At 39.3% G+C, this 25,998-nt stretch overlaps 2 gene segments (V, D, J or C); both read right to left on the reverse strand.

The window, feature by feature from the left end:
- Positions 1–744: 744 nt before the first annotated feature.
- On the reverse strand, positions 745–1,348 carry LOC116896772. The segment is given in 2 exon segments: positions 745–1,058; positions 1,300–1,348. Coding segments are annotated over 2 exon segments (363 nt in total).
- A 15,510-nt stretch (positions 1,349–16,858) lies between these two features.
- LOC116895827 lies at positions 16,859–17,560 on the reverse strand. The segment is given in 2 exon segments: positions 16,859–17,289; positions 17,494–17,560. Coding segments are annotated over 2 exon segments (480 nt in total).
- Between the last annotated feature and the right edge of the window lie 8,438 nt (positions 17,561–25,998).

Raw genomic sequence — 25,998 nt, forward strand, 5'->3', positions numbered from 1 at the left:
GTTTGGTTACACCATCCACATCAACTGACCTGAAATTTCCTGCCAGGGGTACTCACTCATACACATATCCATACTTCCAAATGTAATTTAAAATAAAATAAATCCAGAAAGAAAAAGAAATGCTACATCATTCTAGCAAGATGGCTACTTGTAAGCAGAAAGCTACTTACAGCAAAGACTAATGACCTGAATTTATTCCTAGCCCCAACATGGCAGAAGAAAAGAACAAATTTCTCCTGTTGTCCTCTGCTCTACACAAATAGACACACACACACACACACACACACATACACACATACACACACACAATAGCACACAACAATAAATGTCTTTTATTAAGTTTTCATTAATGTAGTTCATATTCATTATCCTTTTTAAATTCAAAACTTTTTTAAAGACATACAAATGTCAAAGGTACAATAGTGAGAGTGGAGGGAATAGGCAAAGATGTGGCCAAGGACATAAGGGACAAAGCATGAAAAATATAAGTTAAATATGATAGTAAAAATTTTAAGTGATATATAGTAATTAAGAAGCTATCGTGCAGGTCTAAGTTTTGTTCAGATATGATTAAATCCTAAAGTTTATAGGATAAGACATGCATGTGTATCTGTTTATAAAAGCTTGTTTCATTATTTGAAATCTTTTTCCAAACAAGCCTAGAGCTCTGTGTTGAGAGGTCAGAGAGGAAGGGAGAACTGAGAGACTGAGCATCAGTGAGCTGCAAACACACGGGGTTTTTGTTCAGCCCTGGAGCACTGTGGGAGGAGAATTCCAACTCTGATGACAGAAATAGATTGCAGTGTCATCAGCCTCCACAGGATCAATGGTGAGGGTGAAGTCTTTCCCAGACCCACTGCCACTGAACCTGGCAGGGACCCCAGATGCTAGGCTTGATGCTTTATAGATGAGGAGTTTGGGTTGCTGTCCTGGTTTCTGTTGGTACCAGTGCATATATGAATTGACACTTTCACTGGCCTTACAGGAGATGGAAACCCTCTCTCCTGGAGACACAGCCAAAGCAGGAGACTGGGTCAGCACAGTGTCACCAGTGGAGCCTGGAATGAGAAACACACAGACCATTGTTATATATGTTTGAAAACCTTCCCAACAGAGGACTTCTTAATTTAAAATTTTAAGAATAATTGTGGACATCACTCTGAGAAGCCAGAAAATCAAAGGGAATGGGGAAACTTAAAACCAATTACAAATGCCCTAATTATAATGATCAAGGGCCCAGAGGCATGGAAAGTCAAGACGGCCAAAGAAGTTTCTCCCAACACTTCTGTGCACCCTCACCTGGAACCCAGAGCAGCAGCACCCATAGCAGGAGTCTGTCTGTATCCATCTCTGAGAGCTGGAGGAGAGAGGATGATTCTTAGTGTTGTGCCAGCTGCCCTTAAAGGAGCCTGGGCTGTGGGATAATGACTCCATATGCAAATCAGCTCAGCAGGGTGTGAGCTGCTGCTGAAAGAGCACCTGGTCCTGTTTCACCCACAGGGAGTCGGTGTCAGCAGAAAATTCAATGGAGCATGATATGTATCTTACTAAAACATGAAAGTCTATTTTATTAAATCTTTTCCCTGTGGTCTCTCTGAGGTGTGATGTGTGGGACTGCAAAAAAAAGTACTATGTAAAGAATGTAAGATATTTCAAGAACAACTAGATACCTCAAAATTATACACACATAATGATAGTTTATTTTTGTTTTCATGTGTTTTAATCTTTGTGAAATTTCCTATAAAATGTTGTATTTATATCAATTTTACCCTACCCCACCAACTCTTTTCATGCTCCTCATCTTCTCCCAAAGTCATTATCTTACAAATAATTGTTTTGTGTGTGACTGATTGAGAATGAATAACCTGACATAGGAACATACTCTCCTTTACTTCTCAGCAGTTAACAGATTGTAGCTCTTCACATATGAGTAGGATCTTGGGAGATTCCCAAATCTACATTGGTATTTTAACTGTTATTCTTCAGGTCTTGTTTATTTAGGCAGCTGTACCATAAAGATTCCTTGAGAACAGCTTCTCAGTACCCATAAGAAAACTCACCCTGCTGGATATTGCTGTGTTTCACAGGCTTTACAGATGAGTGGAACTAATTATGGCTTTTCATTTTAGGAGTTAGCTTAGGTCTTTGCAATATAGGAAGAACTAGTCTCTGGAGAGGAGATTTCTAGGTTGGTTCTAGTTCTATTTTTCCAAGTCCTGTGTCTGAAATATGCAGTATTTTCAGTAATAGGCTCACAATTGGAAAGTAACAAAGGACAACATCAATAGCCTTGTTCGGATTCCCCTCATCAACTACTTAAAAGGAAGTTTCCTGTGCTAGGGCACTGGGGCTTTTCCTAAGATAATTTACACACTATGTCCACTAGGCTGCATTCAAATTCAGTGTTCCTCCTGCACCTACCCACTTAGCACAGGAATCTCAAGTTTTGTCACCATTCCACACTTAGTAAATAGGTACTTTTTATTGCATATTCTATGTATTTATATTTCAAACCCTTCCTGGTCCCCCATCTCCAATAACCCATTCTTCTCCCATGAACCCACTCCCACCAAAACACCCTGGCATTACCCTACACTGGAGAAAAAAGCCTTCACAAGAACAATGGCTTCTCTTCCTAGTGATGCCAGACAATGTCATCCTCTGCTACATATGGGGCTGCAGCCACGGGACCCCTCCCCCATGTGTACGCTTTGGTTGGTGGTTTAGTCACTGAAAGCTCTGGGAGGTAAGGTTGGTTGATATTGTTGTTCTACCTATGGGGTTGCAAACCACCTCAGTTCCTTCAGTGCTTTCTCTAACTTCTCCATTGGGGTCCCCATGCTCAGTCTGACAGTTAGCTGCAAGGACCTTTATCTGTATCAGTAAGGTTCTGGCAGAGCCTCTCAGGAGACATCCATATCAGGTTACAGTCAGAAAGCACTTCTTGGTATCAGCAATAGTGACAGGGTTTGTTGAATGCATACAGGACAGATTCCCAGTTGGGACAGTATCTGGTAACCTTTTCTTCAGTCTCTGCTCCACTCAGTGTCCCTGTATTTCCTCTGGTGAGTATTCTGGTTCCCCTTCTATGAATGACTGATGCATTCATATTTTGGTTTTCCTTCTTCTTGAGCTTCATGTGGTCTGTGAATTGTACCTTGAGTATTACACCTTTATGGCTAATAACTGCTTCTCAGTGAGTGGTGCACACCATGCGTGTTATTTTGTGACTGGGCTACCTCACTCAGGATGATATTTTCTAGTTCCATCTATCTGTCTAAAAATGTCATGAAGTCATGGTTTTTAATAACTGAGTAGTACTCCATTGCATAAATGTACCAATTTTCTGTATCCATTCCTCTGTTGAAGAACATCTGGTTTTTTTCCCAGCTTCTGGCTGTGATAAATAAGGCTACTATGAGCAGAGCAGAGCATGTGTCCTTTTTAAATGTTGGAACATCTTTTGTGTATATGCCTAGAAGAGGTATAGCTGGGTCCTCAGACAGCACTATCTCTGATTTTCTGAGGAACCTCCAGACTAATTTACAGCATGGTTGTACCAGTTTGCAATCCCGCCAACAAAAGAGGAGAGTTCCTTTTTCTCAAATCCTTGTCAGCAGCATCTGCAGTCACCTGAGTTTTTGATCTTAGCCATCCTGAAAGTGTGAGGTAGAATCTCAGGGTTGTTTTGATTTGTATTTCTCTGATGACTAAAGTTGTTGAATATTTCTTTAGGTGCTTCACAGCCATTCGATATTCCTCAGTTGAGAATTTCTTTTTTATTTAGCTATGTATCTCATTTTTAAGAGGGTTATTTGATTCACTGGAGTCTAACTTCTTTACGTTTGGTTTTTGTTTTTTTTTTTTTTTTTTTTTTTTTTTTTTGTAAATATTGGCATTGGCGCTCTATCGGATGTAGGATTTGTAAAGATTGTTTTCCAATCTTTTGTTGGCTGTTTTGTCCTATCAACAGTTTCCTTTACCTTACAGAAGTTATGCAATTTTATGAAGTCTTATTTGTCCGTTGTTAGTCTTAGAGCATAAGTCATTGGTTTTCTGTTCAGGAAAATTTCCCCTGTGTCTATATGTTCAACGATTTTACCTACTTTGTCCTCTATAAGTTTCATTGTATCTGCTTTTATGTAAAGGTCTTTCAACCACTTGGACTTGAGGTTTGTATAAGGAGATAAAAAGGGGTAAATTTGCATTGTTCTACATGCTGATCACCTGTTGAAACTTAATCATTTGTTGAAAATGCTGTCCTTTTTTCTTTCTTATCATTCCCTAAACACATTTCTTCATTTTTTTATTGGATATTTTTTTTTATTCCCCGCCCCTATTGGATATTTTTTATTTACATTTCAAATGATATCCTTTTTCCGCACACAACAACCACCCCACCCTGACACTCCCCTACGCTAGCAATTCAGCCTTGGCAGGACCAAGGGCTTCTCTTCCCATTAGTGCCCAACAAGGCCATCCATCCTCTGCTACATATGCAGCTGGAGTCATGGATCTGTCCATGTATATTCTTTGAATATGGGTTTAGTCCCTGGAAGCTCTGGTTGATTGGTATTGTTGACCTTTTGATTGAAAGTCAATTTTATTCAATATTAGAATGACTGCTCCAGCTCGTTTCTTGTGACCATTTGCTTGGAAATTTGTTTCCAGCATCTTACTCTGAGGTAATATCTGTCTTTGTAACTGAGGTGCATTTTCTGTATGCAGCAAAATGTTGGGTCCTATTTACATATCCAGTCTGTTAGTCTTTATCTTTTTACTGGAGAATTGAGTTCATTGATGTTAAGAGCTATGAAGACATAGTGATTCTTGTTTCTTGTTATTTTTCTTGTTAGAGGTGGAATTATGTTTGTGTGGTTATCTTCTTTTGAGTTTCTTGAAAGATTAATTTCTTGCTTTTTCTAGGGTGTAGTTTCCCTGTGTTAAAGTTTTCCATATATTATTCTATGTAGGGCTGGAATTGGGGAAAGATATTGTGTAAATTTGGTTTTGTTATAGAATATCCTGGTTTCTCCATAGTAATTGAGTGTTTTGCTTGATATAGAATCCTGCACTAGCATTTGTTTTCTCTTACCATCTGTATGACATCTGCCCAGGATCACCTAGCTTTCATAGTCTCTGTTTAGAAGACTGGTTTAACTCTGATAGGTCTGACTTTATATGTTATTTGACATTCTTCCCTTACTGTTTTTAATATTCTTTCCTTGCACTGTGTATTTGGTGTTTTGACTATTATTTGATGGGAGGAATTTCTTTTCTCGTCCAATATGTTTAGACTTCTGTAGGCTTCTTGTATGTTTGTGGGCATCTCTTTCTTTAAGTTAAGGAAATTTTCTTCTACAATTTGTTTAAGATATTTACTTGCCCTTTTACTTGGGAATCTTCATTCTCTTGTATACCTATAATTCTTAGGTTTGGTCTTCTCATTGTGTCCAAAATTTCCTGGATATTTCAAGTTAAGAGATTGTTGCTTTCATAATAGTCCAAAATAATATAAAATACCTTGGTGTGACTTTAACCAATCAAGTGAATGATCTGTATGATAAGAACTTCAAGCCTCTGAAGAAAGAAATTGAAGATCTCAGAAGATGGAAAGGTCTCCAATGCTCATGGATTGGCAGGACATGCAATCCTCATCAAAATTCGAACCCAATTCTTCATAGCGTTAGACAGAACAATTTGCAAATTCATCTGGAATAACAAAAAACCCAGGAGAGCTAAAACTATTCACAACAATAAAAGGACTTCCGGGAAAATCACTATCCCTGAACTAAAGCTGTATTACAGAGCAATAGTGATAAAAAAGTGCATGGCATTGGTACAGAGACAGAGAGATAGACCAGTGGAATAGAATTGAAGACCCAGAAATGAACCCACACACCTATGGTCACTTGATTTTTGACAAAGGAGCCAAAACCATCCAATGGAAAAAGATAGCATTTTCAGCAAATGGTGCTGGTTCAACTGGAGGTCAGCATGTAGAAGAATGCAGATCAATCTATACTTATCACCCTCTACAGAGCTTAATACAAAGTGGATCAAGGACCTCCACATCAAACCAGATACACTCAAACTAATAGAAGAAAAAGTGGGGAAGAACCTGGAACACATGGGCATTGGAGAAAATTTCCTGAACGAAACAGCAATGGCTTATGCTCTAAGGTCAAGAATCTACAAATGGGATCTCATAAAACTGCAAAGCTTCTGTAAGGCAAAGGACACTGCTGTTAGGACAAAACAGCAACCAACAGATTGGGAAAAGATCTTTACCAATCCTACAACAGATAGAGGCCTTATATCCAAAATATACCAAGAACACAAGAAGTTAGACTGCAGGGAGACAAATAACCCTATTAAAAATGGGGTTCAGAGATAGACAAGGAATTCACAGCTGAGGAATGCCGAATGGCTCAGAAACACCGAAAGAAATGTTCAACATCTTTAGTCATAAGGAAAATGCAAATCAAAACAACCCTGAGATTCCACCTCACACCTGTCAGAATGGCTAAGACCAAAATCTCAGATGACAGCAGATACTAGCAAATATGTCACAGTGTATCTCACAGAAAATCTCTGTCCACACATCTTCACTTGGAAATGTTTATTGTAATCAGTCATTGGTCTGATTCAAGATCTGTGACACCATCAGTACTGGCTCCTCATCAGGACTCCTCTGAGCTATATGTTGTTCTCCTGTACCAGGGAGATCCTAGAACTTTGTATCAGCAGGAATGGCCTTTTCAGGAATCCCAAATATTTACAGATAATATTGATTTGGGGATGGACAAATTTAGAGCCCTGGATTTGGGCCTGAGAGGTATCTGAGCTGATCAGCCAACCAGCTCTCCCTTATCTGCACCACCAGGGTTACCTCTTTAGCAGTGATCTAGCTATGCCACACAATGCCACCATTTGCATTTGACAGGGCTAGATTTTCTGATTTCATGGCATCTGGACAAGAACTCTTATGCTCTTACATGCCTCCAGAGCCAGCTCTACTGTGCTGCCCTATCAGGGTTTGTGCCCACTCTCACAAGTGCTCCAGTCTATAATGGGCTAGGTCATCTCTCCTGCTTTCCAACCCTCAGGGCTGACTTACCTTTTGATTTTCCATCAGGGCCACCTCCAGTCTATTACCGAGGTAAGGTAAGGAACCACTCTCTCAAATGCTACAGTCAGTGAGGTGTCAGGGATAGCTCTCCAGCTCTCATGACCCAGCTACTAAAGGTGAAGGTGTATCACCACAAACCCATTGGCCACCTAACCTGAGATGAGTGACCACTCTCCCACACTCTTGTCCTCAGGGCCAACTCACCTGTGCCTCCTCAACTATGGTCACTCCACCATGCTGCCCAAATAAAATGCAGATCATGCTCTTCTAAATGCTGTTCCAAGCAAAAGACCAAGGCAAGTCACCAGGTCTCATAACATCAGGACCAGTTGACTACTTTCATATCCAGAAGTATGGCAGGGCCAGCTCTACTATGCCCTCACCCTCTGGGTTGGCTCTCCTCCAACCTTGTCTCTGTCACCAGAGCCAAGCCTACTGTACTGACCAGGAAAGATGCAGGTCCAACTTACCTGCTTTTATAATCCCAGGACCAACTCTCCTGACTGCTGTGGGTGGCAAGGGGACATTGGGTAGAGGAAACACCATCCGACCCTCCAGAAGTCTAGGCTACCTTGCAGCAGAGGAGTGCTTTTCATCAGATAAAGTATTGACTTCTTCTAGCATGTCTCCAGTGACTGAGATTCTGTCTTGAATCTCCAGTATTCTGTTGGTGAGCCTTACCACTGAGATTCTTTACTTCCAGAATATTTCATTTCTAGCTTTATCTCACATTGGCATTTGATTTTTGTAATTCTATATTTACTTTCATGTTTTGAACTGTTTTCTTCATTTCATTCCAAAATTTGTGTTTTCATAGGTTTTCTTTTTCATTTTTTTTTACTTTGAAAACTTTTATTGGATATTTTTTATTTACATTTAAAATGTTATCCCCATGCCCCCTCATCCAAACACCCACCCCCTCTTGCCTCCCTGCCCTGACATTACCCTATACTGCAGGGGGTCCAACCTTGGCAGGACCAAGGGATTCTCCTCCCTTTGGTGCCCAACAAGGCCATCCTCTGCTACATATGCAGTATTCTTAATGTACTTATTCCTTTCTTCTTTAAGGGTTTGAGCATATTCATAATAGTCATGTCGAATGTTTCATCTTGTGCTTAAGCTAAATTGAACTGTTTTGAGTCCACCTATACTATGGTTGCTGTCTTAGGTTGTTTTGATTATATTTATGTGCTGGTGTTTAGGCATCTGGGTTTTGAGTGACTGTGATTCTAAGTAATGCTATATGGCCTTATCTATGTTGGCTTGGTATTATATTCCTTGAATATAACAAAATTCCTTGAATTTGTTGCTATGTGTGGATCTTAGGAACATTTGGTGCCTTTGAGTGGCCTGGTAAAGAGTACATATGAGTTGTGACCAGATGTGACCACTGTTAGTCTTGGATTAAATGTGTTTCAATGCATTAAAGATTGACAGATGGGCTCAAAGCTGTGGTCCATAGAAAAGAGGAAATCTGGGTCTTGCCTAAAGTTTGACCATGCCCCTGAAAGATGTCTGCCACAGTTCTGGGGATGAGAGTAAGGAATAGGAATTAGAGAACAGGAAGGAGAGTAAAGGTGTCCTACATGATTCACACTCCAGGAAAGGGAATGTAAAGACCAACAAAAGAAATTGTGGGGTGCCTGTAGAATTGAGGCAGAAAGGACGATCGGCTTCAGGGCTAGGAATGAGACTGGGTAATTGGATATAGAAGAAAAGAAGTGGGTGAATATTACCTATATAATTTGCCTGCTGTGGAGGCCAGCTGGTTTACAGGCAGAGTATACCCCATGGTATGGTGAGTGGAAAAAATGGATAGAGTATAGGAAATTGTCTGAAGATATGTGAAGGCCACCCGGAATGAGACCAGAAATGAAAGATAGGCCTCAGAAAGTTGGCTGCTACAGGACTGGGAATGAGACCTGTAGTTGGAATTGAAGGACATATAGGGAATAAATATTGCTTGTCTGACTTCCAGGCTGGCATGGCTAGCAGGGTTCCAGGGAGAGGCAAAATTATCTCAGCGTATAAGTGACAGAACATTTGTTGGACCTCACATCTAGAGTTGATAATACATTTTGAGATCACTTAAGACTGATATCCTGCTGATAATTAGCCTGTTTGTTTGGATGACCTTAAGAGAAGAATATAATGATGAAAATTAAATCGGCTTCACTTTCCTATGTTATCAACTTACACAACCTGTGCTAATACAAGGCTCAAAACAGAATTTTTATATTCTTCTGTGCCCATGGCATAAAATAAGGCATGCGCATTCCAAAAATCATTTCTTGAAAGCAAAAAAAAAAAATAGAGACTTAAAGCAATCTTATAAAACAAATACCCACAATAAATGTTGTGTTCCTGCTAATCACATGTATATAGTTTTTGACAAACAATAATGTTTATAATACTGTTATCTTATTCTTTTGGGATCATTTGGAAACTTTGCCTTAATCCATTGTAAAATTCTGTTTAAAATTTCTCTAAATAATGCTTCATTCTTTCACCACAGGAGGATTTTTTGCTGTTCAGTAATTACAGAGCAAAGAAAGACTCAAGGACAGATTTACAAAACATCTGTTAAGCAGAGCCAGATTCAGAATCATATAATAGACAGGATGAAAATACAAAGCATGAAATATAGAATTCAAATCTGGACTAAATATGGGTTAATTGACACCAAGGGGAAGTGCTTTTATTTCTTTCCTTAATGCAGCACTGTAGTATGACTAGTTCCTCTGAGTGTTTTGTGAATATGTTGAAATTGACTGAAGGTTCTGTGTAGACACATGACTATGGAATGTAGTATGCTATTATTTTGTAGAGTAAAGCACCTATAAACTTAACATTCTCATTTCTAGGATGAAAGATGATTTTTAACAGTCCATGGGGTTGGGAATTTAGCTCAGTGGTAGAGTGCTTGCCTACCAAGCGCAAGGCTCTGGGTTCAATCCTCATCTCTCAAGCAAAGGGTGCCATCGAGAAGGTAATCCTTATGTAAATATTATTATTGGTCTGATGAATCTTGATCTTTGGGGAAATCAAGACAGGAAAGTGGTATGGAAGAGCAGTTTTTTGGAAAGCTGGCTGATGGACCTAGAGGTAAACACCAAGAATCCCCAAACAAGAGACCCACTTACTTGGTCTGAAATTGTGTCTAGGTTCAGTTCAAGTTGGTATATACAAGCATTTCTGGAGGTTAAATAAAAGCCAGCACTAATGAACACTACACTAGTGAAATAGATCAATTCTCTTGTTTCCAGCAGAAGGGAAAAAGGACTCTCCATTGATACACACCTGTGATTACATATCAAATCCATGCAAGCCTCCAGACTTCTTCAGTTTCTATGTGCAAATACTTGTTACAAATTTCAATGCACAGGCTACCTTGTGGTCAGTTTCACATGCCCCAAATTGCTAGCTGTTACAGTTCATGGATCTCCTCTCTCCTAGATCCCTGCTCTCTTTATAATGACAAGGTTTTCCCCTACCCAACTATTCTCTACTATTCTCTTCCTCAATATTCTTTCTTATGCTTCTGCCTACTCCCAAGAGTAGAACTGGGCCCAGACCATGCCTAGTCTCTGTCTTTTTCTTTCTGCTCTGAGCTCTTCCATGGGCCTCTGGATGCTTTCTCCTAACTACAATAAAACCTCCTGATGAAGTCATGAAGCAGCCATTTTTTAATGTGCACTCATTTAAAGTGGCCACTATATACAAGTATCTAGATCTCTCCCAGACTAATGATACAAGATCTAAAGAATCAAGAATTGTGAGATGTGGACTGGGAAATCTTCAATGTTCAGAGGGAACTCACAAATAAAGATGTGAAAAACAGAAATAACAAATATTTCCTCGTTCTTTCTCTGCTGCTTTTGGTCTAGTTGCTTCTGTTATTGTAGCTTTCTCTTTAAAAACAGACAATCATAATTGGACAAGATAAAGCATCAGAGAGTCTGTGGTCAGTCTCATTAACCTGCTTATTCACTGTCAATTTATGAGCACTCACAGCTTTTCTTAAAAAAGATTCCTGGCTCTGGGATGAATGGCACAACTAAGCCTGAGGCCTTGCTCATGTGGGAATTTATTGTAGGGAACTCAGCCACCAAGAGATGGCTCTTCAGGGTATGATGACAGTGAGAAACTAAGAAATCGTTCAGCATCATCTCTCAGGGTGAATTCTTTCCCAGACCCACCTAAAATTCAGATAGGGACTCCCACCAACATTGACAGAATAAAAGAAATTGGGGGATTCTCTTCTTCTGGACTGCTAGAAATAGGGCTGGAACTGTGGCAAATTGTAATTTCTCTCAGTGTAGGAGAGAATATACCTGGCCCTGGTGTCATTGAGACTTTCTTTTCCAGGGAGAATAAAGAAACTCCCAGGGCTGATTGATGGCAATTTGACCTGGAGAATCAGTAACTAGAGGCACAGATGTATAGAGGCCCAGTACAGAAGAGTCTGTGACAACCTAACACAGTAGAGGTGTATAGGACACAAGTACTAATATTATATCAATTTCCAACTCTTCCCGTCCAACATTTAGAACTTCCTGTGCTCTAAACACACATATTTATAACTCTGCCTCTTTTTTCTTCTTAAATTATTATTGCTACAGAGATGCACACAGAAATATAAACATACATGTATCCTACTGACTCCACTTAGTGTTGCTTATATGTACATATGCTTAGGGCTGGCCACTGGGATTGTATAACCTGGAGAAGAGACTTTCCAAAATATAATGGATTCTCACTCTCACAGCCAGCATTGACTACCTTTAACTTTTTATGAGGGAGTAAGGAATTGAATAAGATTTATGATGGGTTTTCTTTGGAACATTCTTTTGTATTTCCTCATTTTGATTGTATTCAATGTACACTGAATCTTGCCTCTGTCTGAAACCCATGTTTTGACACCAAATATACCAAGCACCTTTAGATCAGATAAATGAAAAAAATCAGATAAAGAATATAAAACTGCTCCTAGGCTTAGTGGAGGAGAAAGTTTAGTGTAGATAAAAGGAAGAGAACAGTCTAGGCAGGGACATCTGAGAGAACCCAGAGTCGACATGAGCAGAAGAAGCCAGGCCCTATGAAGAGGGAAGATGAAAGAGCCTGACCAAGAGGCTACAAAGTTTATTAAAGGGCAGATAAGAATGTGGTTGGAGCCATAAGATGGATTATACAGAGGCCAGAGAGCTTGGGAAGGCAAACACAGTCAATATCTGGGATACAGTGTTCAGGGTAGGGAGTGGTGTGTGCCGGCTAAGATGGCCTTTTAATAGGTAGAGACCGGTATATGCCGAGCAGCCAGTGTCTTCTTTGATATGTTAATGGACACCTAACTTAGCCATTTGTCCTTAGTTTGAGACCTAAGAAATACACTTTCCTGTGTAGTGAGCTGTGACTCTAGAATTGAAAAATACAGAAGTGTACTTCTGGTAAAGGATCATATCATTGAAGTCTCTCTCCTATTGAGAAGATATGAATTACCAAGATGGGCACAAAAGGATTGAAATAACTAAACTTCCAGGGCTTGTGGCTGTTCATACCCTGTCACCTGGAATTACCTCACTTGCAAAGTAAGATCATCTAAAAATTCAAAAGGCCTGAGCATGATGTCATGAACCTGGAATCTCGGCTCTCAGGAGGAAAGGGCACATACATAGTCCATAGCGTCAAATCTAGACTGGCCTTTATAGTGCAGTCCAGTTTAGCTTAGACTATGGGATGAGACCTTTTCTCAAATGTTTAGAGGTGTGTGTGTATGTATGTATGCATGTATGTATGTATGTATGTGTGTTTGTATGTATGTATAATGAAAAAACATTAGGGTGAGAATATACTTTGTATTTGAAAGTTAGTTAAACAACTAATAGCCCTAAGTATATGAAGTTCTTTTATTTTAAATGAATGGGGAAATTCTTTTCAAGTGTAATAGTATCACCAACTAAATAAAAAAAAATCTCAAATAAATTCTTTGAAAATTTGAATAGAGAACAGAATTTTGTAATGAAATTATTTATAGCATGTACTCACTGTTATAAACACCGTATATTTCACGGTTGTACTTTTTGTCTTAGGTCACTATTCTTATGAAGAAGCACCACAACAAAAACAATATAGGGAGGAAAGGGTTTATTGGCCTTATATGTCAACATCCATAGTTCATCACTGCAGGAAGTCTGAACAGAAACTCAAGCAAGTCAGGAGAGGAACCTGGAGGCAGGACTTGATGCAGAAGTCACTGAGGAGGCTTGCTCACATGGCCTGCTGTCTTACAAACTCAGAACCACAAGCTTAGGTATCGCCTTGCTGATATTTTAGGAGTAGTCTCACATCTTTTACTAATTAAGAAAATGCTCTACAGGCTTGTCTATATACCAATTTTGTGAAGGTATTTAATCAGTGTTCCCTACTCTCAGATGATTCCATTGTGTACCAAGTTAGCATAAATTTAGTCAGTATTTTTCAAGAAACCTGCAGATCTTTGCTGGCGATGTCTAGAGAGAGAACCATGTGAGAGTTGAAATCTCATTAAGCAGCAGCCACAAGAGGATTTTGCTTAGATATAGAGAACTGTGGAGGAAAATCCAAACCTTGCTCACAGACATAGCTTGCATAATCACTTGCCTCTGCAGGTATAAAATCTGTCTCAGATCAACTGCCACTGAACCTGACAGAAGCACCAGACTCTACACTGAATGCTTCATAAATCAGGACAATGTGAGGCTATTTTGGGTTCTGTTGATACCACCTGCATACCGTTATTATACAGTGTGTCACTGGTGCTCTCACAGGACTTGCAGGATATTGTGTCCATTTGTTCCAGAGACTAAACCTTGCAAACTTAAGACTGCTTCAGCACAATGTCCCAGGTAGAGCCTGGAATTATAAATATGCAAACACTACCATTACAGGCATATTGAAACCATCTCGTTGTGATACATATGACACCTGTGACAACAGATAAAAGCATCACTGTGAACTATTCGGAAATAAAAGAAAAAATGTGATGGTTAAAAACAAATTTAAAATGCCATGATTCCTATTATCAAGATCCTAGAGACATGGGAAACACACATAGCTACAGTAGAACCTCACAGTGCTTTGCTGCACTGTCTCACCTCATACTGAGAGCAGCATCCAAAGCAGGAGAGCAGCTGACCCTGTTTCTGAGAACTGGTCACATGCTTTGAAGCTGTTTTGAGCATCCTGGGCCTTTGTCTAATGATTGGACATGCAAAGCAGCTCAGTAAAGCTAATAATCAGAGGGACACCTGCTCTCAACTCAGTGGTCAATGGAGTTGGCAAAACCATTCACAGAGAAGCTCAAACACATCCTAAGAGATTTTAGAACAACCCTGTTCAATTTTCACTAGGTTTCCTTTTTAAAGAAAAACCTTTATATAATATATTTTGATCATATTTTCCTTTCCCCAACCCCTACCACCAGATTCTTTCCTCCCCCGTAACCACTTAACTTCATATTCTCTCTCTCTCTCTCTCTCTCTCTCTCTCTCTCTCTCTCTCTCTCTCTCTCTCTCTCACACACACACACACACACACACACACACATATATATGTGTAAGGTGATATATATATATATATATCACCTTACCCCTGCTGCTTCTCCAAAAACAATTTTTAAAACTGAAAGACAAAAAAAAGTACTCTATGGATACTTTACTGAAAAGAATTCAAGAGTTTTTGGAACACTTTCAAATCTCGACAATAGCAACATTTTCAAGCAACAGTGTTTTCACATTGTGATCCTTAGCAAGAAGACAAAGGAACTGGATCTTATTCAAGAGTTGAAGAGTACAGTTTGTGCTTGGTTTCAAGAAGTATCTACTGAGTATTATCACCCCAAATCTATAATTTTCGTAAAGAGCTAAGATTAGGAAAATCATATGAAGACAGGGAACACAGATCATTGAGAATAAGCAGAATCATCCCTTATACTACTGCAAAATCCAATGCTGAACTAAGCAGATATTCTAAAGACAGAGCATTTGTCCTCATTTGGATCATACTCAGAATGGTTGTATCTAGTATCTCAGTATCCACAGTCAAAAGCAGATAAAAGATTTCAGTGTGATACATGGCCCTAGAAACAAAGATAAGAGATTTCATATTTTCTCTTTTTTAGATCATAGACATATTTTTTGTAATGTGTATGGATGTATATGTGTCAATCTCTGTATGTGTGTGCACGTGTGTATGTGATACATGTGTTAATATGCATATGTTGGTGCTTATTTATGTGTGCATGTGTATGGGTTTATATATGTATACATATGTATGTGTATGTGTACATCTCTGTATATCTGCATGTATGTATGTTTATACATGTGTAGATATGCATATGTGTGGTGTTTATTAGTGTATGAATATATATGTGTGTATGTATGTGTACATATGTATGTATATGTGTATATGTGATAAAGATAGAAGGAGGAGAGAGGGAATGAGAGAAAGGCAGAGAGAAAGGGGAACAGGAAGAGAAGTAGACTAGAAAGAAAAAATAACAAGTTGGGATTCATAGAGTAAAAGCATCTCTCTGTACGTTCCATGGTTAATTATGCCCAGTCAGATAGGTAAATGCTGTATTGACTATTGTATTGACATTTCTATGGCACATATTGGGTTTTCTATTTTTAAATGTTTATTCTTCCCTACATTCCTAAGGCAATCTAAAATATTATCTAATTGGCTATACAAAGATCTAAAAGCCATATCCAGACAGGAAGTAGAAGGTGGAATTTCCCAGCAGTGAGAGGAATGCTGGAAGAAGAGACATGTGTTAGATTCAGCCAATGAACACAAAAGTGAACAGATGAACCAAGCCAAGCACAGTTAGAGCTGACCATGTAGAGTGACTTAGTGACAGAACTAGTCAATTTAGAGTAGCTGAGAGACTGCCCAGCAAAAGGCCTGAGCTCCAAAATATTAAAAAGCCTCTGTTTCAATATTTATGTTGCTGGTGGGTTACAGATAGTCCCACTATAAGAAGAGGTAAAGGAAATGGAAATGGGTTGATTTAGTGGATAAGGTACAATATATGATGTACTTGAAAGCCATTCTGTTTTGAAACTTCTGTCAGATGAGGACATATCAATAAGAATTTTAAGAAGCAGCAACATTGCACAAAGGGCAAAGGCGCTTGCCACCAAATCTAGCATCAGCCCTGAGGCTGTACAATCCTCTTGGCACAAACAGAATCAAACTGTATTTGTCCTCTGACCTCTGATATGGTACTACACATATTCATCTACATGTGTACACACACATACACACATACACAGAGGGAGAGATGAATACATGTGCAAAAAGATAACTAATTAAATAAAAACTAAATAAAAGACTCAGAAAATGAAAAATGTCACACAAAAATGGATATCACTAAGAAAGTAAGAAAACCCTCTAGGAACTAGAAAAGCAAGAAACAAATTTTTTCTATATACTCCTAATCAAAACAGTTTACCAATATCATTACATCAGTCCATAAGCCTTAAATTAGATACCAGATTTATATAACTATAAAAAGATAAAAACATCATATTCAGTCAAAAGAGTTTGTGGTAAATTGTTTCAGAAAGAATAGAAAATTAATACTGTTCTTTTATTCTCCGTTGTGTATAGAAATTTTGAACCAAAAAAATAAGAGGAAGTGAAAACATTATGTTTTTAATGCTCTATAAACATTTTCTTCACCATTTAGGCATGCCGGCTCTCAGGCAGAAGGGGGAACTCGCCATGCCCAGGGCTGTGGATGGTGTACACAGCTGTTGAAACTCTCAAGGAGGTTTGTGTAGGAAGCTGAAGCACTGTGGGAGGATAGCTATAGTACTGTTCACAGTAATAAACAGCCAGGTCTTCAGCCTGCACACTGTTGATGGTCAGAGTGAAGTCTGTCCCAGATCCACTGCCTATGAAGCGATCAGGTACACCAGTTTCCCTAGTGGATGCCAAGGAGATCAGCAGTTTAGGAGACTGCCCTGGTTTCTGCTGGAACCAGGACAAGTAGTTCCCTTGGTATTCACTGGATAAAAGACTCTGACTGGACTTGCAGCTCATAGTGACCTTGTCTCCTGCTGACACAGCCAGGGAGGAGGGAGACTGGGTCATCACAATGTCCCCACAGGTACCTGCAACAATGAATAGGCAGTGAAAATGCATACATGCCCAAACATAGTTTATAATAACAGTTGAAACTTGTCATTTAAATGTCTTTATAATGTCATAATGTCACAAAATTATTAAGTAAGAAATATTACACAATGGCACACATTGTAGATTTCTTATTACAAAGATGAAAGTTTGAAAAGATTTTACTACTTTAAATTTCTTACCAGATACCCAGAGCAGCAGGGACATGAGGACCTGAGTCTGTGATTCCATCTTGCTCCCCCTGCCTGTCTGATGCTGATCAGTCACAGTGCAAAGGCCTGGTTTTTAAATTCTGAGAGCTGGACTGGACTGGAGGATACATGCAAAGCAGACAGGAAATACAAAGCAGATGTCAGCCCAGTGTGTGAGTGAGTGCTGTTGTCAATCGACAGGCAAAAATGTCTTCAGCGAGAGCATAAGAAAACTCTGAAAGTGATTGCCTTCCTCATCACCAACAGAAATCTACTACAAGATCTAATAGGTTTGGGTTTAAAATCCAAGGCATATATGCCTTTTGTAGAAATTTTAGGAGACCTATCTCAGACTGCCCATTCTAGAAAACAAAGATAGCTCAAAAAAATCACAAGTGTAGAAGAAAGAAACAAAGTAAGAAAAAAATCCTATAAAATATAGTAATGGTAGGGATGACAGTAAAATTGAAGATAATTTGTTCATTGTCTCCCATCTGCATATCAACTCTTGTAATGACAAAATGAACAGTGCCTCAGACATTTGGATCTCAACTTCTGAGATAAACATGGGAAAGAGATACAAGTAGAAAACCAAAATATCTCTGTAGAAATCCTGCGGGCCACTAGCTTAAGCCTAGGATAAGAGAAGCTTTAAATTCAATGTAAAGGGCAAACAAAACAGAAACTAACAATCATGTTTCCCACAACTTCAGGGAACTTAAAAAGAATTTTCAGTTTGGAGAAATGATGACAAATAAAACAAACTAGGTGTCTTCAGCTCATCATGCCTGGAGACCAGCACTACCCAAAGGTTTTATTCCACAAAGGCAAATTCTAGAGAACTCCAGAAATAAGCAGGATTAAAACTGAATAAATATGGTCTTGCTCACTCTTAAAAAATTCTCTAGAAGGGGGCACAGCAACCCTAAATCAATTAATGATTTTACAAAGACCAGTACACCACAACATCAGAGATTTTTCACATCTAAAGGAGAAAAAATGTTTGAGTGTGAGGGAAAATCAATAGCAGTAACAGACATGGACGAATAATCTGAATTTAGGTTAGTGAATTATGAGAGTATATGAGATGTTTTCTGTACAGGAAACGGAAAGTATCATGATAAAGAGTGAGATCCATATCTGTATCCTAGAATTGGAGACACAGAAGCAGGAGATCCTTCAGAGTAAAACCTGACTTGGGTACATGAATTCTAGACAAGGTTACCCTATGCATGCAGACAAGATTTCCAGATATATATCATTAATCAACTGACTACAAGACAGCTCATGGTATTTGATATCCAAAATGAATTATTCCTCTGATTTTAATGTGCTAATATTAAGCCAGAATATTATCAAAATTAAATGTGCATTTAACCAATATGCATTTTTCTTCTATTTTGCATTAATTAAATCATTTCATACAGTAACTTCTCAGGTATAAAACATTAAATGATTTGTAAAAGTATGTTCAGATCTCCTTTATAAAGTGTTAACATACCAACATAACATAGAGATCATTTGTAGATTAAGAGAGCTTCCAATCTCTGGTGTCAGCAGGCCTGGTTGTCTCTGAGGGCAGCAGGTCTCCAGGGATTTAAATAAAGCTGGTAGTCATTGATGGCAGCAGGCCACTGGGATCACTGATAGAGCTGCTTGTCCTGAGTGGGAGCAGGCTTCCAGAAATACAGGCAGAGCTGGTAGTCACTGATGGCTTCAGGCCTCTGGATATTCCTGGTTGCAGCAGGCTTCTAGTGGTGGAAGCAAAACTGGTAGTCCCTTAACTGCTGCTAGTGTACTGAGTTGCCAGAAGAAGTGTGAATCAGAAGATGAAACACAGAGGACAGGGAAAACCACACAGATGCTGGGCTTGCTGGAGATGAGGTCAGGTCGTGGGTAGTAGCAGGACTCCAGCGAAGCAGGCAGAACTGTGCCTCAGGACATGAAACTCAGATAGTATAGGAGGAGGAGCTCACTGCTGTGTTTTCCTGCAGGGGCCAACATTCAGGAATTGTGTTAGTAGTCTCACTTGTATTCCCTTATGTCTGCAGGCCTCCAGGATTGCAGGTGGCTTTGTGGACCTGAAGATGGAGCACAGCAGGGACAGTCCAGACCTCACTGCTGCTGAGCATGCTAGATAACCCAACATGCAGGAGATGGGGAGGACAGTAAGGGGTGGAGGGAGCCTAGCTTAACTGTCCTCTGAGAGGCTTCACCCAACAGCTAGCTAAAACAAATGAAGAGACCAACAGCCAAAGATTAGACAATGTTGAAGGACTCTTGTGAAAGCGTTAGGGGAAGGATTGATGGACACTGAGGGAATGGTGACTCCATTAGAGCAATTGAGTCAACTAACTTGGGCCTTTAAGGGAGCTCTCAGAGACTGAACGGTAAACCAAATAACAATTATGTGCTGAACCTAGTTTCTTCTCCACAACCCCTGCACATATGTGGCAGATGTGAAGCTTGGTATTCATAGGATTCCCCCAATAACTGGAGCAATTACCTACCTGACTCTGTTGCCTAACTGTGGACCCTGTTCTGCTAACTGGGCTGCCTTCTCTGGTTCCAATGGGAAAGACTGTGCACAGTTCTGAGATGAGTTGTGTGATGGGGACCATCCCTTTCTCAGAGGAGAAATTTGTTAATTAATTAATGAACAAAATAGTTCCCTCTCAAACTGAAGAATATACCAGAAGAGTAAATATCCCCATCAGTTTCTAACAAGTTCTCATGAGCTCTAGATCTTGTCTTTATACTTTGCTTTGTGACAGCTGCTGTGAACTCAGACTGTGCTGCTCATTCAAACTGGGCACATGGAGATGGGATCTGATAAATCTGAAGACTCGTGCTGCTAAGCATGGGCTTCTCACAAATTGTAAGGGGAGATCACATGGTCTTGGAATGTAAAATTTCCATGATGTTTTGTGATTACACATAAAAATTATGTGACAGCCCTTAGTTAGACCTTTTCCCAAGAATATGGTTTGCAAAACATGTCCTTGTTCATTTGATTCCTTGGGCTGTAGTTTAAAGTGTACTACAAAGCAGCCAACTCAAAAGAACACAGATAAATTTCTTTCCACCTTTGGAACCAGGAAGTCTGAAGATGAAGACTTGAGCTCCTGGGACACAGCAGCTGCTTCCTTTCATCTACCATGCCTAGAGACCTAGGGAAAGTGAATCTTGGATGCAAAATAGAAGACTGTAGTTTGCTTTGCTCTTGAATTATATATCTTTTACTCTCTGGATGAATGGTTGTGTCTATCCAATATCAGTAACAGGAAATAGTACACAGGGGGGATTTTTATATTCAAATAAAATATTAATAAATATTTTTGGTAATATATACAAGGTAGGAAACACTTGAAATTTCAACACTAAAGATAATGATACATGGAAATTTCAATGGGTTCAGGATATCTTGGTATACAAAGCAAGTTTTAAGCTAACATGTGATACATAAAACGATTTCATATTTAAAAATAAACAAATAAAACTAGTTCATTCTAATTACTGCTTTTTAAAATATATGATTTAGATGCTTCAGCAATTAGTAGCACATGCTGCCCCTGCAGAGATCTCCATCTTATTTTTAGCCCTCATATCTGGAGCCTCCCCATCCCCATTAACTCCAGTTCCAGAGGATCTAGTACTCTATTTTATGGTTCATTTAGTAAATATCCCACACATATGTGCCATACACACAAAGAGAAATACACAAAGACATAAATTAAAATTTTATGTCTTAACAAATAATGCTTGATAATATAGATAATATAAATACATACGTGGTTCTGGCTATACCCTGAACTGAACCGCTTCAACAACCCTCTGTACCTAAATCCCATGGGGGAGAGAGCTGGATTCTCAGAAGTGCAGACAATCCTGAGAGTGCAGGGGAGACCTCCACTTCTGTTCACATTCCTGGCACAAGAGGAACCTGTCTAGTGCCCTCTGGATACAGTATTACAGGAGCAGTCCATGGCAGGAACCTTCTGGTTTCTGTCTGCACCCAGAAATGAACTGAACTGAACTGGTCCAAATGCTCTCTCTAACCAAATTCCTTGAGAGGAAGAGCTGTAGCCTCAAAGTGGGCAAGTTTGAGTTCTTCTTACATTCCTGGCCCAAGAGGAACCTGTGTAATGCCCCCTGTATATGGGAACATAGGAGCACACAGGGACAGGACCTTTTCAGTTTCTGCCCAAGCATAAAGCTATAATCCTTTTACCTGGAGCATGAACACACCCGAGAGAAGAGTTAAGAACAATTCAATTCTCCAAGCAACCCTCTGTAGACTTTAGGACACACAAACCCAGGAATAGCTCTCAGATTCTGGATCCAGCCAAAAGGAAACATGTCTATAAGACTGCTGCCATACTGACATACGGGAAGGTCAAGCCACTATCAGAGACAGCAGAATAAGTTAACATCAGAGACAATCTGATGGTGAGAGGCAAGCACAGGGAGATAAGCAACAGAAAACAAGACTACTTGGCATCATCAGAGCATAGTTCTCCCACCAAAGCAAATACTGGTGATCCCACACACAGAGGAAAAGTAGGATTTGGATTTAAAATAACAACTCATGATGATGATAGAGGATTTTAAGAAGGACATAAATAACTCCCTTTAAAAAATACAGCAAAACACAGGGAAACAAGTAGAAGTCCTTAAAGAGATAACACAAAAATCCCCTTAAACAATTACAGGAAAACAAAACAAAACAGGTGAAGTAATTGAACAAAACTGTCCAAGAATTTTAAAATAAAAATAGAAACAATAAAGGAATCACAAAGGGAAACAACCATGGAGATAGAAATCTGGGAAAAAGACCAGAAGATATAGACACAAGTATCACCCACAGAATGCAAGAGATAGAAGAGAGAATCTCAGGAGAAGAAGGTACCATAGAAAACATTGACATGACCATCAAAGAAAATGTAAAACACAAAAAGCTCCTACCACAAAACAACCAGGAAATCTAGAACACAATGATAATATCAAACATAAGGATAATATGTATTGAAGAGTGTGAAGACTCCCAACTTAAAGGGCCAGTAAATATCTTCAATAAAATTATAGAAGAAAACATCACTAACCCTAAAGAAAGAGATGCCCATAAACATGCAAGAAGCCCAAAGAACTCCAAATAGATTGGACCAGAAAAGAAATTCCTCCCATCACATAACATTCACAACACCAAATGCACAAAACAAAGAATATTAAAAGCTGTATAGGGTCTCTGGGCACAGGAAGATAGGGGCACTCAAGCTGCAGGACCCCTATGGTCCAAACTGTGCCCAGATTTGAAGGCACCGAGGCAAGCAGCTCCCTCCACCCAAATCCTATGGGAGGAAGAGCTACACTTTCAGAGGGGCAGACATGCCTGGGAAACCAGAGGAGACTACTCTCTGCCCACATTTTGGACTCTAAAGAAAAACGTCTAGTGCCATCCGGGCCCCCTGTACACAGGGACCCTGCAGAAGGAGGGGCAGGCACTTCTGGTTACTGCCTTCACGAAGAGCTGAAACCTAATCCCGGGGAGAGACTTCTGGCCCGAAACCAGAGGTAAGACCCAATTTTCTGCTCCTAGTGACCTGCCCGGTGGACTCAGGACACATGCCAACAGGAAGAGCTAAAAGCTAGTACATAGGAGTGACTACACGCCTGGAAGCAGAACACTCTGTTCCCATAACTGGCTGAAAGAAAACAGGAAAATAGGTCTACAGCACTCCTGACGAATAGGCCTATAGCTTGGTCAAACCACTGTCAGAAATAGCAGAACAAGATAATGCCAGAGGCAACCTGAGGCAAGAGGCAAGTGCAGGAACCCAAGCAACAGAAACCAATGGCATCATCAGAGCTTAATTATCTCACCAAAGCAGACACTGAATATCCAAACCCACCAGAAAAGCAAGATCTAGATTTAAAATCACATTTGATCATGATGATGGAGGACTTTAAGGAAGACAGAAAGAATTCCCTTAGAGAAACGTGGGAAAACACAATTAAACCAGTAGAAGCCCTTAGAGAGGAAACACAAAAATCCCTGAAAGAATTACAGGAAAACACAACCAAACAGGTGAAGGAATTGAAAATGGAAATAGAAACAGTAAAGAAAGCACAAAGGGAGACAGCCCTGGATATAGAAAACTAAAGGAAGAGACAAGGAGCAATAGACACGAGCATCACCAGGAAAATGATTCTCTCTTCTATCTCATGAAGCAGAGATAATCTCAGGAGCAGAAGATTCCATAGAAACCATTGGCACGACTGTCAAAGATAATGTAAAAGAGAAAAAGCTACTGGCCCAAAACATACAGGAAATCCAGGACAAAATGAGAAGATCAAACCTAAAGATAATACGTATAGAAGAGAGTGAAGACCCCCAACTCAAAGGACCAGTAAATATTTTCAACAAAATCATAGAAGAAAACTTCCCTAACCTAAAGAAAGAGATGCCCATATGCAAACAAGTAGTCTACAGAACTCCAAATAGATTGGACCAGAATAGAAAGTCCTCCTGTCACATAACAGTCAAAACACAAAATGCACGAAATGAAGAAAGAATATTAAAAGCAGTAAGGGAAAAAGGTCAAGTAACATATAAAGACAGACTTATTAGAATTACACCAGACTTCTAACCAGTGACTATGAAAGCCAGAAGATCCTGGACTGATGTCATACAGAACCTAAGAGAACACAAATGCCAGCCCAGGCTACTGTATCCTGCAAAACTCTCAATTAACATAGATGGAGAAATCAAGATATTCCATGACAAAACCAAATTTACACAATATCTTTCTACAAATCCAGCACTACAAAGGATAATAAATGGTAAAGACCAACATAAGGAGGCAAGCTATACCCTAGAAAAAGCCAGAAACTAATCGTTTTGCAGCAAAACAAAGAGAAGACAAGCACATAAACATAATGTCACCTCCACATACGAAGATAACAGGAAACAACAATCACTATTCCTCAATATATACCAATATAAACGGACTCAATTCCCAATAAAAAAGACACGGATTAACAAACTGGATACACAGTGAGGACCCAGCAGTTTGCTGCCTACAGGAAACATACCTCAGAGACAAAGACAGACACTACCTCAGAGTAAAAGGTTGAAAAACAATTTTCCAAGGAAATGGTCTAAAGAAGCAAGCGAAAGTAGCCATTCTAATACCGAATACAATCGATTTTCAACCAAAAGTCATCAAAAAAGATAAGGAAGGACACTTCATATTCATCAAAAGAAAAATCCACCAAGATGAACTCTCAATCCTAAATATCTATGCTCCAAATACAAGGCCACCTACATACGTAAAAGAAACCTTACTAAAGCTCAAAACACACATTGCACCTCACACAATAATAGTAGGAGATTTCAACACCCCACTCTCATCAATGGACAGATCATGGAAACAGAAATTAAACAGAGACATAGACAGACTAAAAAAGTCAAGAACCAAACATACTTAATTGATAGTTATAGAAAATTCTATCCTAAAACAAAAAGGTATATATATTCTTATCACAACCTCATGGTATTTTCTCCAAAATTGACCATATAATTGGTCATAAATTCATAGAGATAGAAAGAGCAATTGGAAAATTCATTTGGAATAACAAAAAACCCAGGAGAGTGAAAACTATACTCAACAATAAAAGAATCTCTGGGAGAATCACCATCCCTGACCTCAAGCACTATTACAGAGCAATAGTCATAAAAACTGTATGGTATTGGTACAGAGACGGGCAGATAGAGCAGTGAAATAAAATTGAAGACCCAGAAATGAACCCATAGACATGTGGTCACTTTATCTTTGACAAAGGAGCTTAAACCATCCAATGGAAAAAAGATAGCATTTTCATCAAATGGTCTTGGCTCAACTGGGGGTCAGCATTTAGAAGAATGCAAATTAATCCATTCTTAACACCCTGTACAAAGCTTAAGTCCAAATGGGTCAAGGACCTCCACATCAAACCAGATACCCTAAAACTAATACAAGAAAAATGTCAAAGAGTTTCACAAACATGGGCACTTGGGGAAATTTTCCTGAACAGAACACCAATGGCTTATGCTCTAAGGTCACAAATCGACAAATGGAACCTCATAAAACTGCAAAGCTTCTGTAAGGCAAAGGATACTGTCAGTAGCACAAAACAGCAACCAACAGACTGGGAAAAGATCTTTCCCAATCCTACATCTGATGCATGGCTAATATCCAAAATACACAAAGAACTCAAGAAGTTAGACTCCAGAGAGCCAAATAATACTATTAAAAATTGGGGTACAGAGCTAAACAAAGAATTCTCAGTTGATGAATATCAAATGGCTGGGAAGCAACTAAATAAATGTTCAACATCCTTAGTCATCAGGGAAATGCAAATAAAAACAACCCTGATATTCTACCTCACACCTCTCACAACGGCTAAGATAAAAAACTTAGGTGGCAAGAGATGCTGGCAAGGATGTAGAGAAAGAGG

The sequence above is a fragment of the Rattus rattus genome, chromosome 3 (assembly GCF_011064425.1).
Source record: "Rattus rattus isolate New Zealand chromosome 3, Rrattus_CSIRO_v1, whole genome shotgun sequence".
In the NCBI taxonomy this organism is placed as follows: domain Eukaryota; kingdom Metazoa; phylum Chordata; class Mammalia; order Rodentia; family Muridae; genus Rattus; species Rattus rattus.